Below are 15,234 nucleotides of genomic sequence, written 5' to 3'. Positions count from 1 at the left end.
AAAAATAAGTGGCCTAAGGTTAGACTATATACGTGTGGCGAGCATTGCCCTCTGAGGAAGGCGCCATTAAGACCCTCATAAGCCTCAGGGCCTGATTGTACTCTCCTTGGTATGCATCCTGGACTTTATGGTATGAATGTAAAAAAGGAGATGGCCTTTGGCCAGATCGCTCCAGGGACCTGCTCAGTTACTGGGAGTCCCTGGTTCCCTAAAGCTAGGAAAAGCAACCCTGGAGGGGAAATTGGTGCCTTTGAGGGAGAAGCCGAGAAGCCAATCAACCAGCTGATGCCAATAAGATGGTGACTAAGCAAATCCCCTGCTTTAGGGGTATATATATGGCTATGCTTTGTTATTAAACTTGCCTTGCAACCATCAGTTGCTTGTGCCCTTCTGATCCCATACCTTGGTGCGTTCAGTTCCCTACCCCCTCTCGTCGATTGTTGCTGCACTTTGAGGACCCGCCGCGGATGGCGGCATATACAGAATCACAGTTTCTAGAAGGGGAGAAACGTGGGTGTACATATAGGAGTAGGGCTGAAGTGTAAAAATCTTTTTATCACATGTTAACGCCCACCAGAGAACATCCACCAGAGAAAAGTAATAAATAATCAACAAAATGACTCAGCCAATTGATAATCAGCCAATCTCAGTCATCAACCACCTCAGTACTAGCACAATGGGCACAAGAATAAAGTGGCCATGGTGGCAGAGATGGAAGATACCCATGAGGCCAATAGCATGGACCCTGAAGGTTTCTTTAGCTACTGCCATCAACAAATGTCCAATCTGACAACAACAGAGACCAATGCTGAGCCCCCAAGATGGCACAACTCATCAAGGATACCAAGCCCCCAAGATGGCACAACTGAGCTCCTAGGATGGCACAATTCATCAAGGATACCAGCTAGCTACTTGCTGGTAAATTGACACATTTGGTTCTTTCCATCTTAAAAGGACCAGTGGTACATTCTCACAGGAATAGACATAAATTGTGGGTAAGGATGTACCTTTTCTGTCTGCAGGACCTCAGGATCATGAGCCAAAGGGTTACAGAGTATTTAATCCTCCAACAGGGGATCCCGTATAACATCCTTCCAGACAAGGGAACCCACTTTATGTCAAAGGAGATGTGAGCATGGGCTTGTGGCCATGCAATCCACATACTATACCACATACTATACCACTGTGAAGCTGGCAGCCTTATGGAGCATTGGAGTAGCCTGGTGAATGCCAAGCCGAGGTGCTACTTAAAGGCAATACTCTGTGAGGACTGGGTGCTATCCTCCAGGAAGCAGTATATGCATTGTATCCCCAACAGAAAGAAGACACAAGTCTGGGAGCCAAGGAACAGAAGCAGGAATAACCACACTTACCATCACTTCTGATGACCACCTGGAGGCCGTGTGCTCTTGTCTCCACACTTTGTACTCTGAGGTCTGTTCCTCACAGGAAGCACACTTTTGTCCTTTGGCACAACAGGAATCCCGCTGAATTATAAGGTGAGCCTTCTGCCTGGTGCACACGGAGCTGCTTGTGTCTGGGGACCAGCAGGAAAGAGGAGGCATCACCATCTTGACAGGAGTAACTGACCCTGATCCTTCAGAGGAAGTTAGGCTGCTATTATACAATGAGGGTAGGGAGAAATGTGTATGGAATCATACGAGCTGCTCAGGTGTCTCTTGTGACAGTAAAGGGATCGAAACAGCAACAATGGTCTGAGAAGTGAATGGTAATCAGGGGCTGGATAACTCCTGGAAGAGGTTGTGGGTCATCCCACCAGGTAAGCCACTGAGGTCAGCAGAGGTGGAAACTCAGGGTGAAGGGAATCTAGAAGGGAAAGGAAGGAGGCAGGGGGTGAGTATCAACTGCAGCCCCAAGGTCAACTGCAAGGGCAGAGGCTAAAGTTCCCTCCCCTCCCCCTCTCCACAACCTCCCTCTCCTAAATAATCTCTCAGGAAGAAAGGTCCACTGCAGTTTTGAAGGAGCTGCCCTTGAAGCACATATGGAAAGTAGGTCTAAAAGCTGCAAATGGTAGACTCTGAAAGACAGGGAGATTCGTTTCCCAGATCCGCCTTCAAGGAAGGTCTGGCTGTCTGGCCGTGAAGTGTGTGGTCAGCTGACACTTCCTTCTGACAGCAACTAACTGCAGATCCTTCAAGGTCTGCCTCGGCGACAGAGACCTGCCTCACCTAAGGGCAAGCATTTCCTGGGCAAACCTCACCAGGTGACTGAGCTAGGCAGGCAGGATCCAGCCATTTCTGCATGACCCAGGGCAACTGTGACTGGACACTCTTGCTCTAGAGGCCCCCATGAGCTGGGCAAGGCTTTGTCGAACCCGCATTGCAGTCTGATTTCTCTTTCTGCTCATTCCTGCTTCTCCTCCCTTCCTTTCCCAGGAGCTGATTCCTGATAAGCATCTCACACCCCAAACTCTGTCTCACATCTGCTTCAGGAGAATGCAAACTGTTGACGACAGCATTTCTGCTTAGAGAAAATAATTTGATCACAGAACAACTTGTGAATGAAAGGAAGCGTTTTGGTGAGGATTTTTAATGTATTCAGCATAACCTTCAATATGATGGACTTTTACTTCTTATCATTTCCTAGTTTATGTCCTTAAAGAAAAATATATAATTCTATTTTACCAAAACATAAAAAATTTCTTCTAGTGATTTCTGTCTTCTCTAGAAAACAGAACGAGGCATTGTTCAGTATCAAGGTGGGGCATCAGTTTCCTCTTCAGGAAACACAGTCCCTCAGCTATTTACTGAGGCCTTTTTTGGTTTCAGTTACGGTAAAACTCCGGAATTTTGCCAAAATCTACATGAGTTCAAAAGTACAAAGCTCTTTAGGAGGCTTTCTCTTTTTAAATATTTTTTCAGAGGTTAAAAATTAAATTTCAAAAGAATATCTGGGGTGCAGAAGAGTTCACAGTAGAGATACAGACCCTGATTGTCTCCAACATGAAGCTTGCTCGTGTTGTTCTGTTACTTTTGTGCTTCTGCTTAAGTTTTTGTGAGGTAAGTAACTCAATATTTATGCAAACTATTTTAAGTAGATATTTCAAATGCTATAAAAATACAGAAAACATCTTAAGGATACTATCTTGACTTAAGGATTACATAGTTCAGTTGCCAACAATGACAGTATCTAGTCAGTAACAAAGATTTTATGTTAACATCTTGATGAAAGAGCTTTAAGAAATTGCTTTTGGGCTTCCCTGGTGGCGCAGTGGTTGAGAGTCCGCCTGCCAATGCAGGGGATACGGGTTCGTGCCCCGGTCCGGGAAGATCCCTCATGCCGCGGAGCGACTGGGCCCGTGAGCCATGGCCGCTGTGCCTGCGCGTCCGGAGCCTGTGCTCTGCAACGGGAGAGACCACAGCAATGAGAGGCCCGTGTACCGCAAAAAAAAAGAAATTGCTTTTTTCATATGCTATTCTCTGTACATAGAAATTGAACTGAATGAGAATTTTACTAATATAGATCTATATTTACAGTAATTATTAAATCAGTAAACATTTAACAAGCTCCCTCTATCTATGTGCAGGTAGAGTGCTGGGCAAATGGCAAGACTGATCTCTTCCTTCAGTAACCATTTGGTACAGTTGTAGAAAGACGATACAAGTATGCCAGTGAGGAAATAAGCAAATTTTAAATAATATATGAAAACACAAGAGAAGGAACTTTTAAAAAACATATATATTTAACTGCCAAAAAATGGTACAAATACTATCTGCCAAGGGACATTAACGAGAGGAAAAATCCCTTCCTGCTAGGAGGTCAGGGAGAGTTTATGGGTCAAATAGGATTTGAGCTAGGCCTATAATTCTGGATTAGATTTGATCAGTGGAGAGAAAGAGGAAGTGATTTTTCAGCCTGAAAAAGCAGCAAGTGTTATGGCAGAAAGATAGCACAGCACTGGGCTCTTCCAGATGAATTAAACCCATTTGATCAGAGTAGAGACTTTGTAGGCAGCTCAAGGAGTAAAAACTGAAATGACAGATTGTAGGCAGTCTGAAAGCTGGTCTGTTAAAGTTAGAAATGTTTAAGACATTTTAGATACTTATTGATGATTGCCTGCTTTTGTGATCAAAGGGTTTTGAAACAATTCCAAAATTTGTTTTAATGCCTGTTTATAGCAGCAAATATTTATAAAGAAAACTACCTAAGAAATCAGAATTATATACTTAGTTTCTTGTAACTTTTAAAATATATATGCAATGTTTACAGTACAGAACAAATGGAAGTAAAGTAAGTGCTTGTTGATTAAAATCGATTAAATTATTGTAGTCCATAAATGAACTATCATGTAGCCGTTAAAATTGTGCTTTTATATTTATTGAAATAATAAAGCCCTCACTAAAAATCTTATTTTTGTTAAAGAGAAAAATACACACACACACAAATACATACATATAACTGCTTATATAAATGGCAATTTAAAAGTTCATGAGGAATGTATATCAAATAAATAACAGTTGGTATCTCTGAGTAATGGGATTGCTGGTGATTTTTATTTTATGTTTTATGCATTTATGAATTTTCAGAGTTCAGAAATTCTGTTTTATTCATTCTTTATTTTTTTTTTAAATACCAAATAAATGTTACATTATAACAAGAAAAATTTGTTTTTTGAAAAAAAGATATTTCAGCCACATTTTGGATTCCTGGACAAAAAACAGGAAAAAAACCCAAAACCTGAATATAGTAGTTTTCATTTACACAAAGGAAAAGAGCCTCTTTCTTTTACTGAAAAATCATCCAACAATAAATTTGTCTTCATTCCTTTAACAAACAGCATTTTACAAAGAGTTAATATCATATTTGTGAAAATTCCAGAATTTCTTAAAATATTAGTTTATAAAAGAAAATGGAATGATTTTTTATCCCACCTGCTGAGAAATAACTATGTTTAAATGGAGGTTACCATAGAGACAACATAAATGTGTTCAAAGAAGTTTTAAAATATATCTACATTTTCAACATGAAATAAAATATGTACAGGTAGGAGAAATATTTGTTATTTTGAAAGCTGGGAGCATATTTCCTTCTAGGGAATAAAAAGCCCCACTCCCTTTTTATATCAAAACATTCTGATGGACTGATTTGGAGTCCATTTTGATGGACTGATAATCCACCCATCATATATCAATGATGGGTGGATTATGTCATTGAATCAATGATGTCAGTGATGGGGTGGGCTGGCAGTGGGTTAGACTTAAGTTGTTCTGAATAGTGAAATGAGAATTCTGGTTTTACTGAACCTACCCAGACAAAGAGATAAGGGGACTTAGGAAAGGATGGGAGAGAAACTCAGAGCACAGAGGGAGTGGCTGCTGTATCAATAACCAAGGGATATTAAAGAACAGGGAAGCCAGATATTTCAGTCAATATGGTTACCTACAGTGATAGTACTGTGCTGTGACATAATCCCCGACTGAAACCTTAAATTTTTACTTTACCCTACAAGCATATTGCAAACCTTGGTTTATATGGGTAGTATTTTGGAAGGAAAGAAGTAGGGCGATGTTCAGCAGAGTGACAAAATGCTGGAAAGAGGATATGCACAGGAGGCAACACACAATGCAGAGAGTGATGTCAGCAACCATGGCAGAGTAGGCAAATCCAAACACTCGTCCCTCCACAAAAAAATAGAAAAATCAAGCAAACTTTCAGAACTACCTTCGTCAGAACTCCAGTTATCAGAGGCTACAGCACCCAAGTGAATGCTGAATGAAGGAAAAAGGCAATTTAAAAATGGTAGGAAAACTGTGGCATTTCTACTTGCCCTTACCCCACCCTGTTCCCAACTCAGTGGCAGTCTTGAAGGTGGCAGTCCACATTCCCAGCGTGGAACTCTAGTCCCTAGCTCTAAAAGGAACAGAGCAGACTTTATTTAAACAGAACTGTGTTTGTTCTAACCTACCCAGGGGCTACTTGAAAGACTGACACAATGTACTTGTCTTTGTTTCATCTAACTTGGAACTCAGAGTGGAAAGCCAGCAGACGTTTCTCAAAAACATTAGAAAGCAAGCAAAAAAAAACAACCTACAGCCACCTGGGACAAAAGATTACAGTTGAGACATACAATAGCCTGCCAAAGCTTGGAAGGAAAAGTTAGAGTTTCAACGGGAAATTAGTGCATTCAAAAGTCCCTGTGTATACTGGGGAATTTAGAAAGCAGCACACTGCCCAGGGCAGGATGCAGCTCAGAAAACACCTAAGAAGACTCTAAGCCTATACCTCCAGGCTCAGTGCAAACATGAAGTAAAGGCTAAGACATAATTGTAAATGGCCTGGCTAAACATTGAAGGAGTGCCCCAGCACAGAGCCAATTTGCAAACCTGGGGGACTCTTTTTTTTGTTGTTCTCAATTTGAGAGGTTTCTCTTTCTTTCTTTCTTTCTTTCTTTCTTTCTTTCTTTCTTTCTTTCTTTCTTTCTTTCTTTCTTTCTTCCTTCCTTCCTTCCTTCCTTCCTTCCTTCCTTCCTTCCTTCCTTCCTTCCTTCCTTCCTTTCTTTCTTTTTCTTTCTTTCTTTTTCTTTCTTTCTTTCTTTCTTTCTCCCCCTCTCTCTCCCTTTCCCTTTCTCTTTCTCTCTTTCTGGTTCCTTGTTTTCAAGGAAATCTTTATCTAAACCCTAGCTGAATGCAAGGTAAAGGAACCAAGACTTCAGGGACCACACAAGACAAAAAAACAAACTTTACAAAAACAGTTTAGAAAAGTTAGTAAACAAACAGCTACAATCTACAGAAAGCAAGGGAAGCAAACCCCGAGGAGAAGAAAGAATTTGATTTCAAGAATTACTACCAAAAAAAAAAGAATTACTACATTATAATATTCAAAATATCCAGTCTTCAACCCAAAATTATGAACATGTAATGAAACAGGAAAATATATCCCATTCACAGGAAAAAATTAACAGAAATTATTTCTGAAGAAGAACAGACTTTGAACTTACCAGACAAAGACTTTAAGTCAACCATCTTAAATATGTTCAAAGAGCTAAAGGAAACCAGGAGGATGATGTATGAACAAATAGAGAATATCCATGAAGAGACAGAAATCATAAAAGGAATTAGACTGAAAAGTATAACCAAGAACTCACTAGAGGGTTTTAATAGCAGATTTGAGCAGGCAGAAGAGTAAATGAACTTGAAGATTGTTCAATTAAATTATCCAATCTGAGGAACAGAAAGAAAAAAGAATAAGAGCCTAAGAGACCTGTATGATACCATCAATATATACAAAATAGGAATCTCAGAAGAAGAGAGAAAGTCAGAGAATATTTGAAGAAATAATAGCCAAAAACTTCTTAAATTTGATAACAGGTAATGAATCTACAGATTCAGGGTGCTTCCTGGTCCCCAAAAAGATAACGCTAAGAAATCCACACCAAGACACATAATAATGAAGTTATTAAAACCCAAGAAACAAAACAGAAGATCTTGAAAGCAGCAAGAGAAAAGCAACTCATCATGGACAAAGGATCCTCAATAAGATTAGCAGCATCTTTCTCAGCAATAACCATAAAGGCCAGAAAACAATGGGATGACATTTTTTAAATGCTGAAAGAAAAGAACTATCAGCCAGGAATTCTATATCCAGCAAAGCTATCCTTTAAGAATGAAGGAGAAATTAAAACATTCTCAGGTAAACAAAAGCTGATGAAGGTGCTAGTATACCTGCTCTATAAGAAACACACTACAAGAAAAAAAGGAAAGAGGGAAGGAAGGAAGGAAGAAAGAAAGAAAGAAGAAAGAAAGAAAGAAAGAAAGAAAGAAAGAAAGAAAGAAAGCAAGCAAGCAAGCAAGCAAGCAAGCAAGAAAGAAAGACACTACAAGAAAGGGAGTCCTGCAGGCTAAATGAAAGGACTCTAGACAGTAACTTGAAGCCATATGAAGAAATAAAGAATTCCAGTAAAGGTAACTACACAGATAAATACAAAAGCCAATGTAATTTTATTTTTTGCTTGTAACTCCTTTTTATTTCCTACACTGTTTAAAAGACAAATGTATTTAAAAATTATAAATTAACAGGCACACAATGTATAAAGATGTAATGTATAACAGTAACAACATAAAAGGGGATGGAACTGTACAGGAGCAGACTTTGTATATGCTCTTGAAGCTAGTTTGGTATGAATTCAAACTAGACTGCTATAAATTTAAGATGTTAAGTATAATCCCCATGGTAACCACAAAGAAAATATTTTTAAATAATCAAAAAGAAAAGAAAATGAGAAAAAAATAAAAATTGTTCACTACAAAAGAATCAACTAAACATGAAAGAAGGAAGTATGGAGGAAATGACAATAAAGGTATAAGCCATACAGAAAACAAATAGCAAAATGTCAAAAGTGAGGCCTTCTTATCAGTAATTAATTTAAATGTAAAAGGATTAAGTTCTCTAATAAATAGGCATAGATTGGTAGAATTTATTTTTTTTAAAAAGATGTAATTATATGCTATCTGTAAGACAAATTTGTGATCCAAAGACACAAATGGGTTGAAAGTGAAAGGATGGAAAATAATATTTCATGCATATAGTAACCAAAAGAGACCTGGAGTGCCACACTAATATCAAACAAAATTGACCTTAATTGTCTCTTGTTACAAGAGACAAAGAAGACATTAGATATCGATAACAGAGTCAGTTTGTTAAAAATATATCATTATAAACATATACACACCAAAAAATAGAGCCCCAAATTCATGATACAAATATTGACAATTAAAAGGAGGAAGAGACAATTCTACAATAATAGTTGGAGACTTCAATACCCACTTTTCAAAATGGAGAGAAAACCTAGACAGAAGATCAATAAAGAAATAGAGGACTTTAACAGCATTGTCAGCCAACCTGACCTGACAACTAGACATATAGAAGCACTCCTCGCAACAATAGCAGAATACACTCTTTTCTCAAGTGCACATGGAACATTCTCCAGGATAGACCATCTGTTAGACCACAAAATATATCTCAGTAATTTAAAAATATTGAAATCAGATGAAGTAGCTTCTCTAAAGACAATGGAATAAAGCTAGAAATCAGTAACAGAAGGAAAACTGGAAAATTCACAAATATGTGGAACATAAACAACATACTCTTAACCAGTAGTCAAAGAAGAAATAATAAAGGAAATTGGAAAATACTTAGAGATGAGTGAAAACAAAATACAGCATTCCAAAACATATGGGATTGGCAAAAGCAGTACTTAGAGGGAAAATTGTAGCAGTAAATACCTACATTACAAAGGAACAAAAATCTCAAATCAATAACCTACCTTTACACCTTAAAGAACTAGAAGAAGAAGAGCAAACTAAATCCAAAGCTAGGAGAAGGAAGGAAATAATAAACACCTGAATAGAAATAGAAAAAAATTTAAAAATAGTAAGACAAGAAAATCAATTAAACCAAAATTTTATTCTTTGAAAAGATCAACCAAATTGACAAACCTTAGCTAGACTGACAAAAAACAGAGAAGATTCAAATAAATAAAATCAGAAAGTGGAGACATTATTACTGACCTTACATAAATCAAAAGAATGATAAGAGAATACTGTGAACGATTATATGACAACAAATTAGATAACCTAGATCAATGGACAAATTCCTAGAAACATACAAATTACCGAAACCAACTCAGGAAGAAATAGGAAATCTGAACAGACATGTAACAAGAGATTAAATCAGTGATTTAAAAAGAAAGGAGGAAAGAAAAGAAAGAACAAAAGAAAGAAAGAAAAGGAAGGAAGGACAGAAGGAAGGAAGGAAGGGAGGGAGGGAGGAAGAAAAGAAAGAAAGAAAAAACTTCTATCAAAGAAATGTCCAAAACCAGATGGCTTCACTGGTGAATTCTACCAAATAACAACACCAAATCTTCTCAAACTCTTTTGCCCCCCCACCAAAAAGGAGATAATACTTACTTCCTAAATCATTCTAGGAGGTTAATGTTACTCTGATACCAAAGTCAAAGATACTACAAGAAAAGGTACAAAGCAGAGATAGTGGCTACCTCCTCCCCACCCCCATATAAAAAATTCCAGATATTTCCAGTATTCTTCATTCCTGCATGTAGCTACAGATTTTCATCTAGGATAATTTCCCTTCTGCTTGAAGGACATTTTTTTTTTTAACATTTCTTGTAGTGCAGATATGCTGGGGATTAGTTCTTTCAACTATTGTATGTCTAAAACGGTTGTTATTTTGCCTTAATTTTTAAGTGATATTTTTGCTGGGTATAGAATTATAGGCTGACAGGGGTTTTTTTCTGGTATTTTAAAAATGTTGTTTCACTGTCTTCTCAATTGCATAAGACCTCTGTTGTCACCCTTACCTTTGTTCCTTTGCACATGGGTCTTTTTCTTTCGCTGTTTTGAAGATTTTCTCACTGTTGTTATTTTAGTAATTTGAGATGATGTGCCTTGGTGGAGTTTCCTTCATGTTTCTTCTGCTTGAGATTCATTAAGTTTATTGAATCTGTATATTTATAATTTTTATCAAATTTGAAAAAGTTTCAGCCATTATTTCTTCAAATAACTTTTTTGTTCCCATCTCATTCTCATCTCCTGTGGAACTCCAATTACACATATACTACGTATACTACACCACTTGAACATGTCCCACAGCTCATTCATACCCTGTTCTTTTTAAAAAATTCTCTATTACTTTCACATTTCATTCTGGATAGTTTCTATTAATAAATCTTTAGGTTTGTTAATCTTCTGCAATGTCCTATCTGTTGTTAGTTCCATCCAGTGTACTTTTATCTCAGATATTGTCATTTTCATCCCTAGAAGTTCAATTTGGAACTCTTATATATTTTTCTTATCTCTACTTTTTGAACATATGGAATACAGTTATAATAAATATTATAATATACTTGCCTGCAAATTCTGAGCATCTATATTAAGGATTCTGGGTAAATTTCAATCAATTTAATTTTTCTCCTCACTGTGGGTCATATTTTCCTGTATTTTTGCATGCCTGTATTTTTTATTGGATGCCAGCTATTATGAATATTATCCTGTTAGATGCTGGGTATTTCTGTATTCCTATACATATTCTTGAGCTTTGTTCTGAGATGCAGTTAAGTTACTTGAAAAAAGTTTGATCCTTTCAGGTCTTGCTTTTGAGCATTCATAGGTAGGAACAGAACAATGCTCAGTCTAGGACTAATTGTTCCATACTACTGAGGCAAGATCCTTCTTTGTACTCCTTCCAATGCCCCATGAATAATGACATTTTCCAGTCTGAATGTTGAGAACAAGCACTATTCATGGCACCTTTTGAGCATGGGCCCTGTTACCTTGATTTCTATTGGGTGGTTCTTTCCCCAGTCTCTGGTAGTTTCTTCACATTTGGGTGCTGATAAATACTCAGCTGAACAATTAAAAGGGGATCTTCTACAGAGCTACAAAGTTCTCTCTCTATGCCACTTACTTGTTTCCAGTACTTTATTCTGTGAAGTATAGCTGCCTTGGTCTCCCAAGACTCTCAGCTTTGTCTCCTCAACTCAAGAAGTCCCTTGGTCTCAGCTCAAGTTCCTCCTCTCTGCACCACAGTCTGGAAACTCTCTGAAGGAAATCACATGGAATAGCTGTAGGGCTCACCTACCTCATTTGTTTCTTTAGTCTCAGGGATCTCTACCCTTCATTGCCTGATGTCCAGTGTCTTGAAAATCATTGTCTTCTGTATTTTGTCCATTTCTTGATTGGTTTAGGCTGAATAAGAACTAGGGTAGCTTTGGTACCCTTATAAGTCTATCTTGACTAGAAACAGAAGAATTCCCATTTAATTTTAATAATTTTAATTTAAATATCCACTTTTGGTTAGTGGCTATTTTATTAGATGGCACTATTAACAATTGTTGGGGTTGCTGAGGTTGAGTTTTTAAGATACAAATGTAAACTTCAAATGAGCACTTTTTAAAAACTTATTATTTGATAGACATTGTATTAAAAATGGAAGTTAATTCAGCCAACTTTCTACCCTGACATAGGCAGTCTTATATGCATTATGCATTGGAATTGTTCAAATTCGCTTCAAGTATAGTTCGTCTTCAAACTCTATGTTCTTACGTTTTCCTGAATTTATAATAGATTCAAAATAAAGTGTTGTCACAGCAATTACAAGAATGAAGAAACAAAAAAAGTTGAGTTTTTCAGTTTTGTCATTCTAATGGCCATTTGGAATTTTTGTTTTCAAAATATAAAATAGTAAAAGCAATGCAGCCTGAAAGGTGTAATATTTTTGTTTGCTAAGTGCAAACAGTAGTTCATACAGGAAATATTTTACCTAATATTAGGTAAAATATCAGATTAGGTAAAGATACTGAAAGATACTATTCAATATCTTTAAAATGAAATTTATTATTTTTATTAATATATTTAATTATTCTTAAACTGTAATATTATTATTCATTACTGCAACAGGCCTATATATAGGTATAGTTTTTCCTTTTTCATTAAATATATGAATGTAATTTAAAATATTTGTCTAGTACTTTTTTCCTAATTTGTACTATACTATGAATTTTACTTTTTACTTTTTTATTTTTCACAAGCATGATTTTGTATATATTTATATATGAAATTTCAATAAAAGAAAATACTTGCTGTTTTCTCTATAATTTATTATTCATTTCTTTCATGATTTTTACTGAAAATAAGTTTGTTCCATAGGGGGGTTGTTTAAAAATATACTAGGCTTGGGACTTATCTGGTGGTGCAGTGGTTAAGAATCTGCCTGCCAAAGCAGGTGACATGGGGGCTTTGAGTCCTGCTCCAGGAAGATCCCACATGCCGCGGAGCAACTAAGCCTGCGTGCCACAACTACTGAGCCTGTGCTCTAGAGCCCACGAGCCACAACTACTGAGCCCACATACCACAACTACTGAAGCCCACGCACCTAGAGCCCATGCTCTTAAAATCACCAGCTCCTAAAATGTAAAATTCTCCTCAGTGTTCTCATTTTTGTTTTTGTTTTTCACCACTCATTCAATGAATACCAGTTCCACCATGCCCCTGAAGAAAGTCTGAGCTAGGAGAAAGGACCTCTCAACTGAAATGAAGGTCAGAGTCTAAATGATTACCCAGAACTGGACATTGTAATATATGACTGTTATATATGACTGTTCCTGGGACCAAAATCTTTTAATCTTTCATTTTTGCTCTAATCTAAGAGTGACTGAAAAGTTGATGGCACTTGCCCAAGTTTCTTTCTAAAGATCAAGGAAAAATGACACCTCAGAAAGGGATAAATATGGGGAAAAAAATCGAGTTTTTTCTCCTTGCACCCAATTAGAGTATTGCTCTTTCAATGGAAAGGTGATACGTAAAAGCTGACAGTCCCAGCTGTCAGGGCACTTAAATTTTGTCAGTGGAAGACACAGGAGCTAAGTAATTACAAAACTGTCAACTCTAATAAGTGCTACAAAAGAGGTACATGGAACCATGAAAAGTATGTAACTACTAGATTTTATTCTAGATCAGTGTGTCAAAATCCAGTGTAGTTAATGACAAATTTGTCAAATTTCCTGGCTATTTGATAATGTTCACTGAAAAGCATGTTGGATAGAATGACTTTCACAGCTTTTGCAAATTTTTGTGTGGTTTTTAAATGACTAGTTTTTATTTGTCTTCATCATAGCCATTAAAGATCGTTCAATTTGTTTCTGCCCCAGCTTGCTGTTACTGCAGCTGGAGGGCACTGAGCAAGGTTGGGGGGTGCTGTGGCTGGAGGCTGGGGAGACTGGACAAAAGGATGCCCATCCTCCAAAGGGGATGTCTAGGGGTCAGAGAGAGAGCATTGACTTTCCACAACTGGCTTTTGACCCAGTTGACCTATTCCCAGCCTTCATTGTATTTCCTCTGGATTCCTGCAGGTCTAATTGGCCTTCTGCCTGTTTGTCTGATCTGATCTCCAAAAAGATCTTCCTCAAATGCAAATTTGCTCCACTGTTTAGTCTCTGAGTGGCTCCCTGTTCTTGCTGTTCTTGTTCTTACAGTCCTGCCCGGAGCACCTCCCCCCACCCTTGCCAGCTGACTCCTTCTCAGTGCTCATCCCAGACATCAGCTCTTCTTGGAGAGGTTCTCAAGCCTCCTAGTCAGGCCATGGGCCCACTGTCCTAAGGGCATCCCCAGCCCACGTCTACCAGGGAAACTGTCAGTCAGGCTTGTCTGTCTCTCCTCTGGTTGGTGTACTCCTTAGGCCGGGATTTTTATCCCTCTGATCCTAGCCTCAGGTTGTTCCCTGGCACAGAGTGGTGCTTACTAAATCATTCAGTGAATTAATTGATGAATGAGCTAATCGTCTGTTTTCCAAGCTTCAGACACACATTTCCCTTTTCTACAAAATATCTCCAAATGCACATCCTTCAGGCATATCAGAATCAACAGGTCCCAAGCCAAACTCATAATTCTCTACCTTAACTTAATATCTATATTGATTAATGGCATTATACATCCTTACTAACACTCAGCCTCAAAACCTGGTTTTACTGTCAACCCCTACATGGCATTAAATTGTCCAGTCCTCTTACTTTTGCTTGTTCAAGTGTCTTTCCAAATCATTTTCTTGCTCCACTCCTGCTGCCTCTTCCTCCTCAGTTTCCTAACCAATGACCATCCCAGTTGAAGCACACACAAGCCCATCACTTGGGACGGCTCACGATTCCCTAAATACATTGTGCACCATTCCTCCTGTGTTTTGCTAGCACCTACCCTCTGCTAACACCTGACCTTCCTCACCTTGCTCAGATGCTCCATGAGACTGTTTAAAATGCCCCTGGAGGGAATTACCTGGTGGTCCAGTGTTTAAGACTCTGTACTTCCACTGCAGGGAGCACGGGTTCTATCCCTACTTGGGATCCCCGATCCTGCATGCCACAGGGAGCAGCCAAAAAAAAAAATGCCCCCGGAAAGACATGTTCTCTCCCACTCTGGATGTCCAAGAACACTGTATCTTATTTGTATGACTGTTATATCACTTACCCCAGTTATTATGCATGTTTCTATCTTATTGTCTAGATATCAAGCCCTTAGAAGACAGAGCCCAGGTCATGTTCATCTTAGCAGGATTTTGCACAAAGTAGGAGTTTAGCAAATGTTTTTGCATTTATTAATAGAATTAATCAATTTCATTCCTCAATTCATTCCATGAGACTATAATTACCACCAAATTTTCTACTCCTTAACATAACTGTCGAGATTCATTGATTTCTTCAAAGGCAGA

General features: G+C 37.9%; 1 protein-coding gene across 2 annotated transcripts in view; it reads left to right on the top strand.

Annotated features, from left to right (window-relative positions):
• Window positions 1–2,201: 2,201 nt before the first annotated feature.
• The window catches only part of CFI (complement factor I), a 43,923-nt gene continuing 30,890 nt past the window's right edge, over window positions 2,202–15,234 (top strand). The window contains exons 1-2 of one of the 2 annotated variants that reach the window (XM_067036481.1): window positions 2,202–2,539; window positions 2,883–3,020. In XM_067036481.1, coding sequence (XP_066892582.1) covers window positions 2,522–2,539; window positions 2,883–3,020 — 156 coding nt within the window. In that variant the 5' untranslated portion in view covers window positions 2,202–2,521. The remainder of the gene's footprint in view (window positions 2,540–2,882; window positions 3,021–15,234) is intronic. The other variant, XM_067036482.1, reaches the window with a different exon arrangement.

The sequence above is a fragment of the Kogia breviceps genome, chromosome 6, assembly GCF_026419965.1.
Source record: "Kogia breviceps isolate mKogBre1 chromosome 6, mKogBre1 haplotype 1, whole genome shotgun sequence".
NCBI classification, from domain to species: domain Eukaryota; kingdom Metazoa; phylum Chordata; class Mammalia; order Artiodactyla; family Physeteridae; genus Kogia; species Kogia breviceps.
Note: the sequence above shows the minus strand (reverse complement) of the source record. Positions and strands in the feature narration are given on the sequence as shown.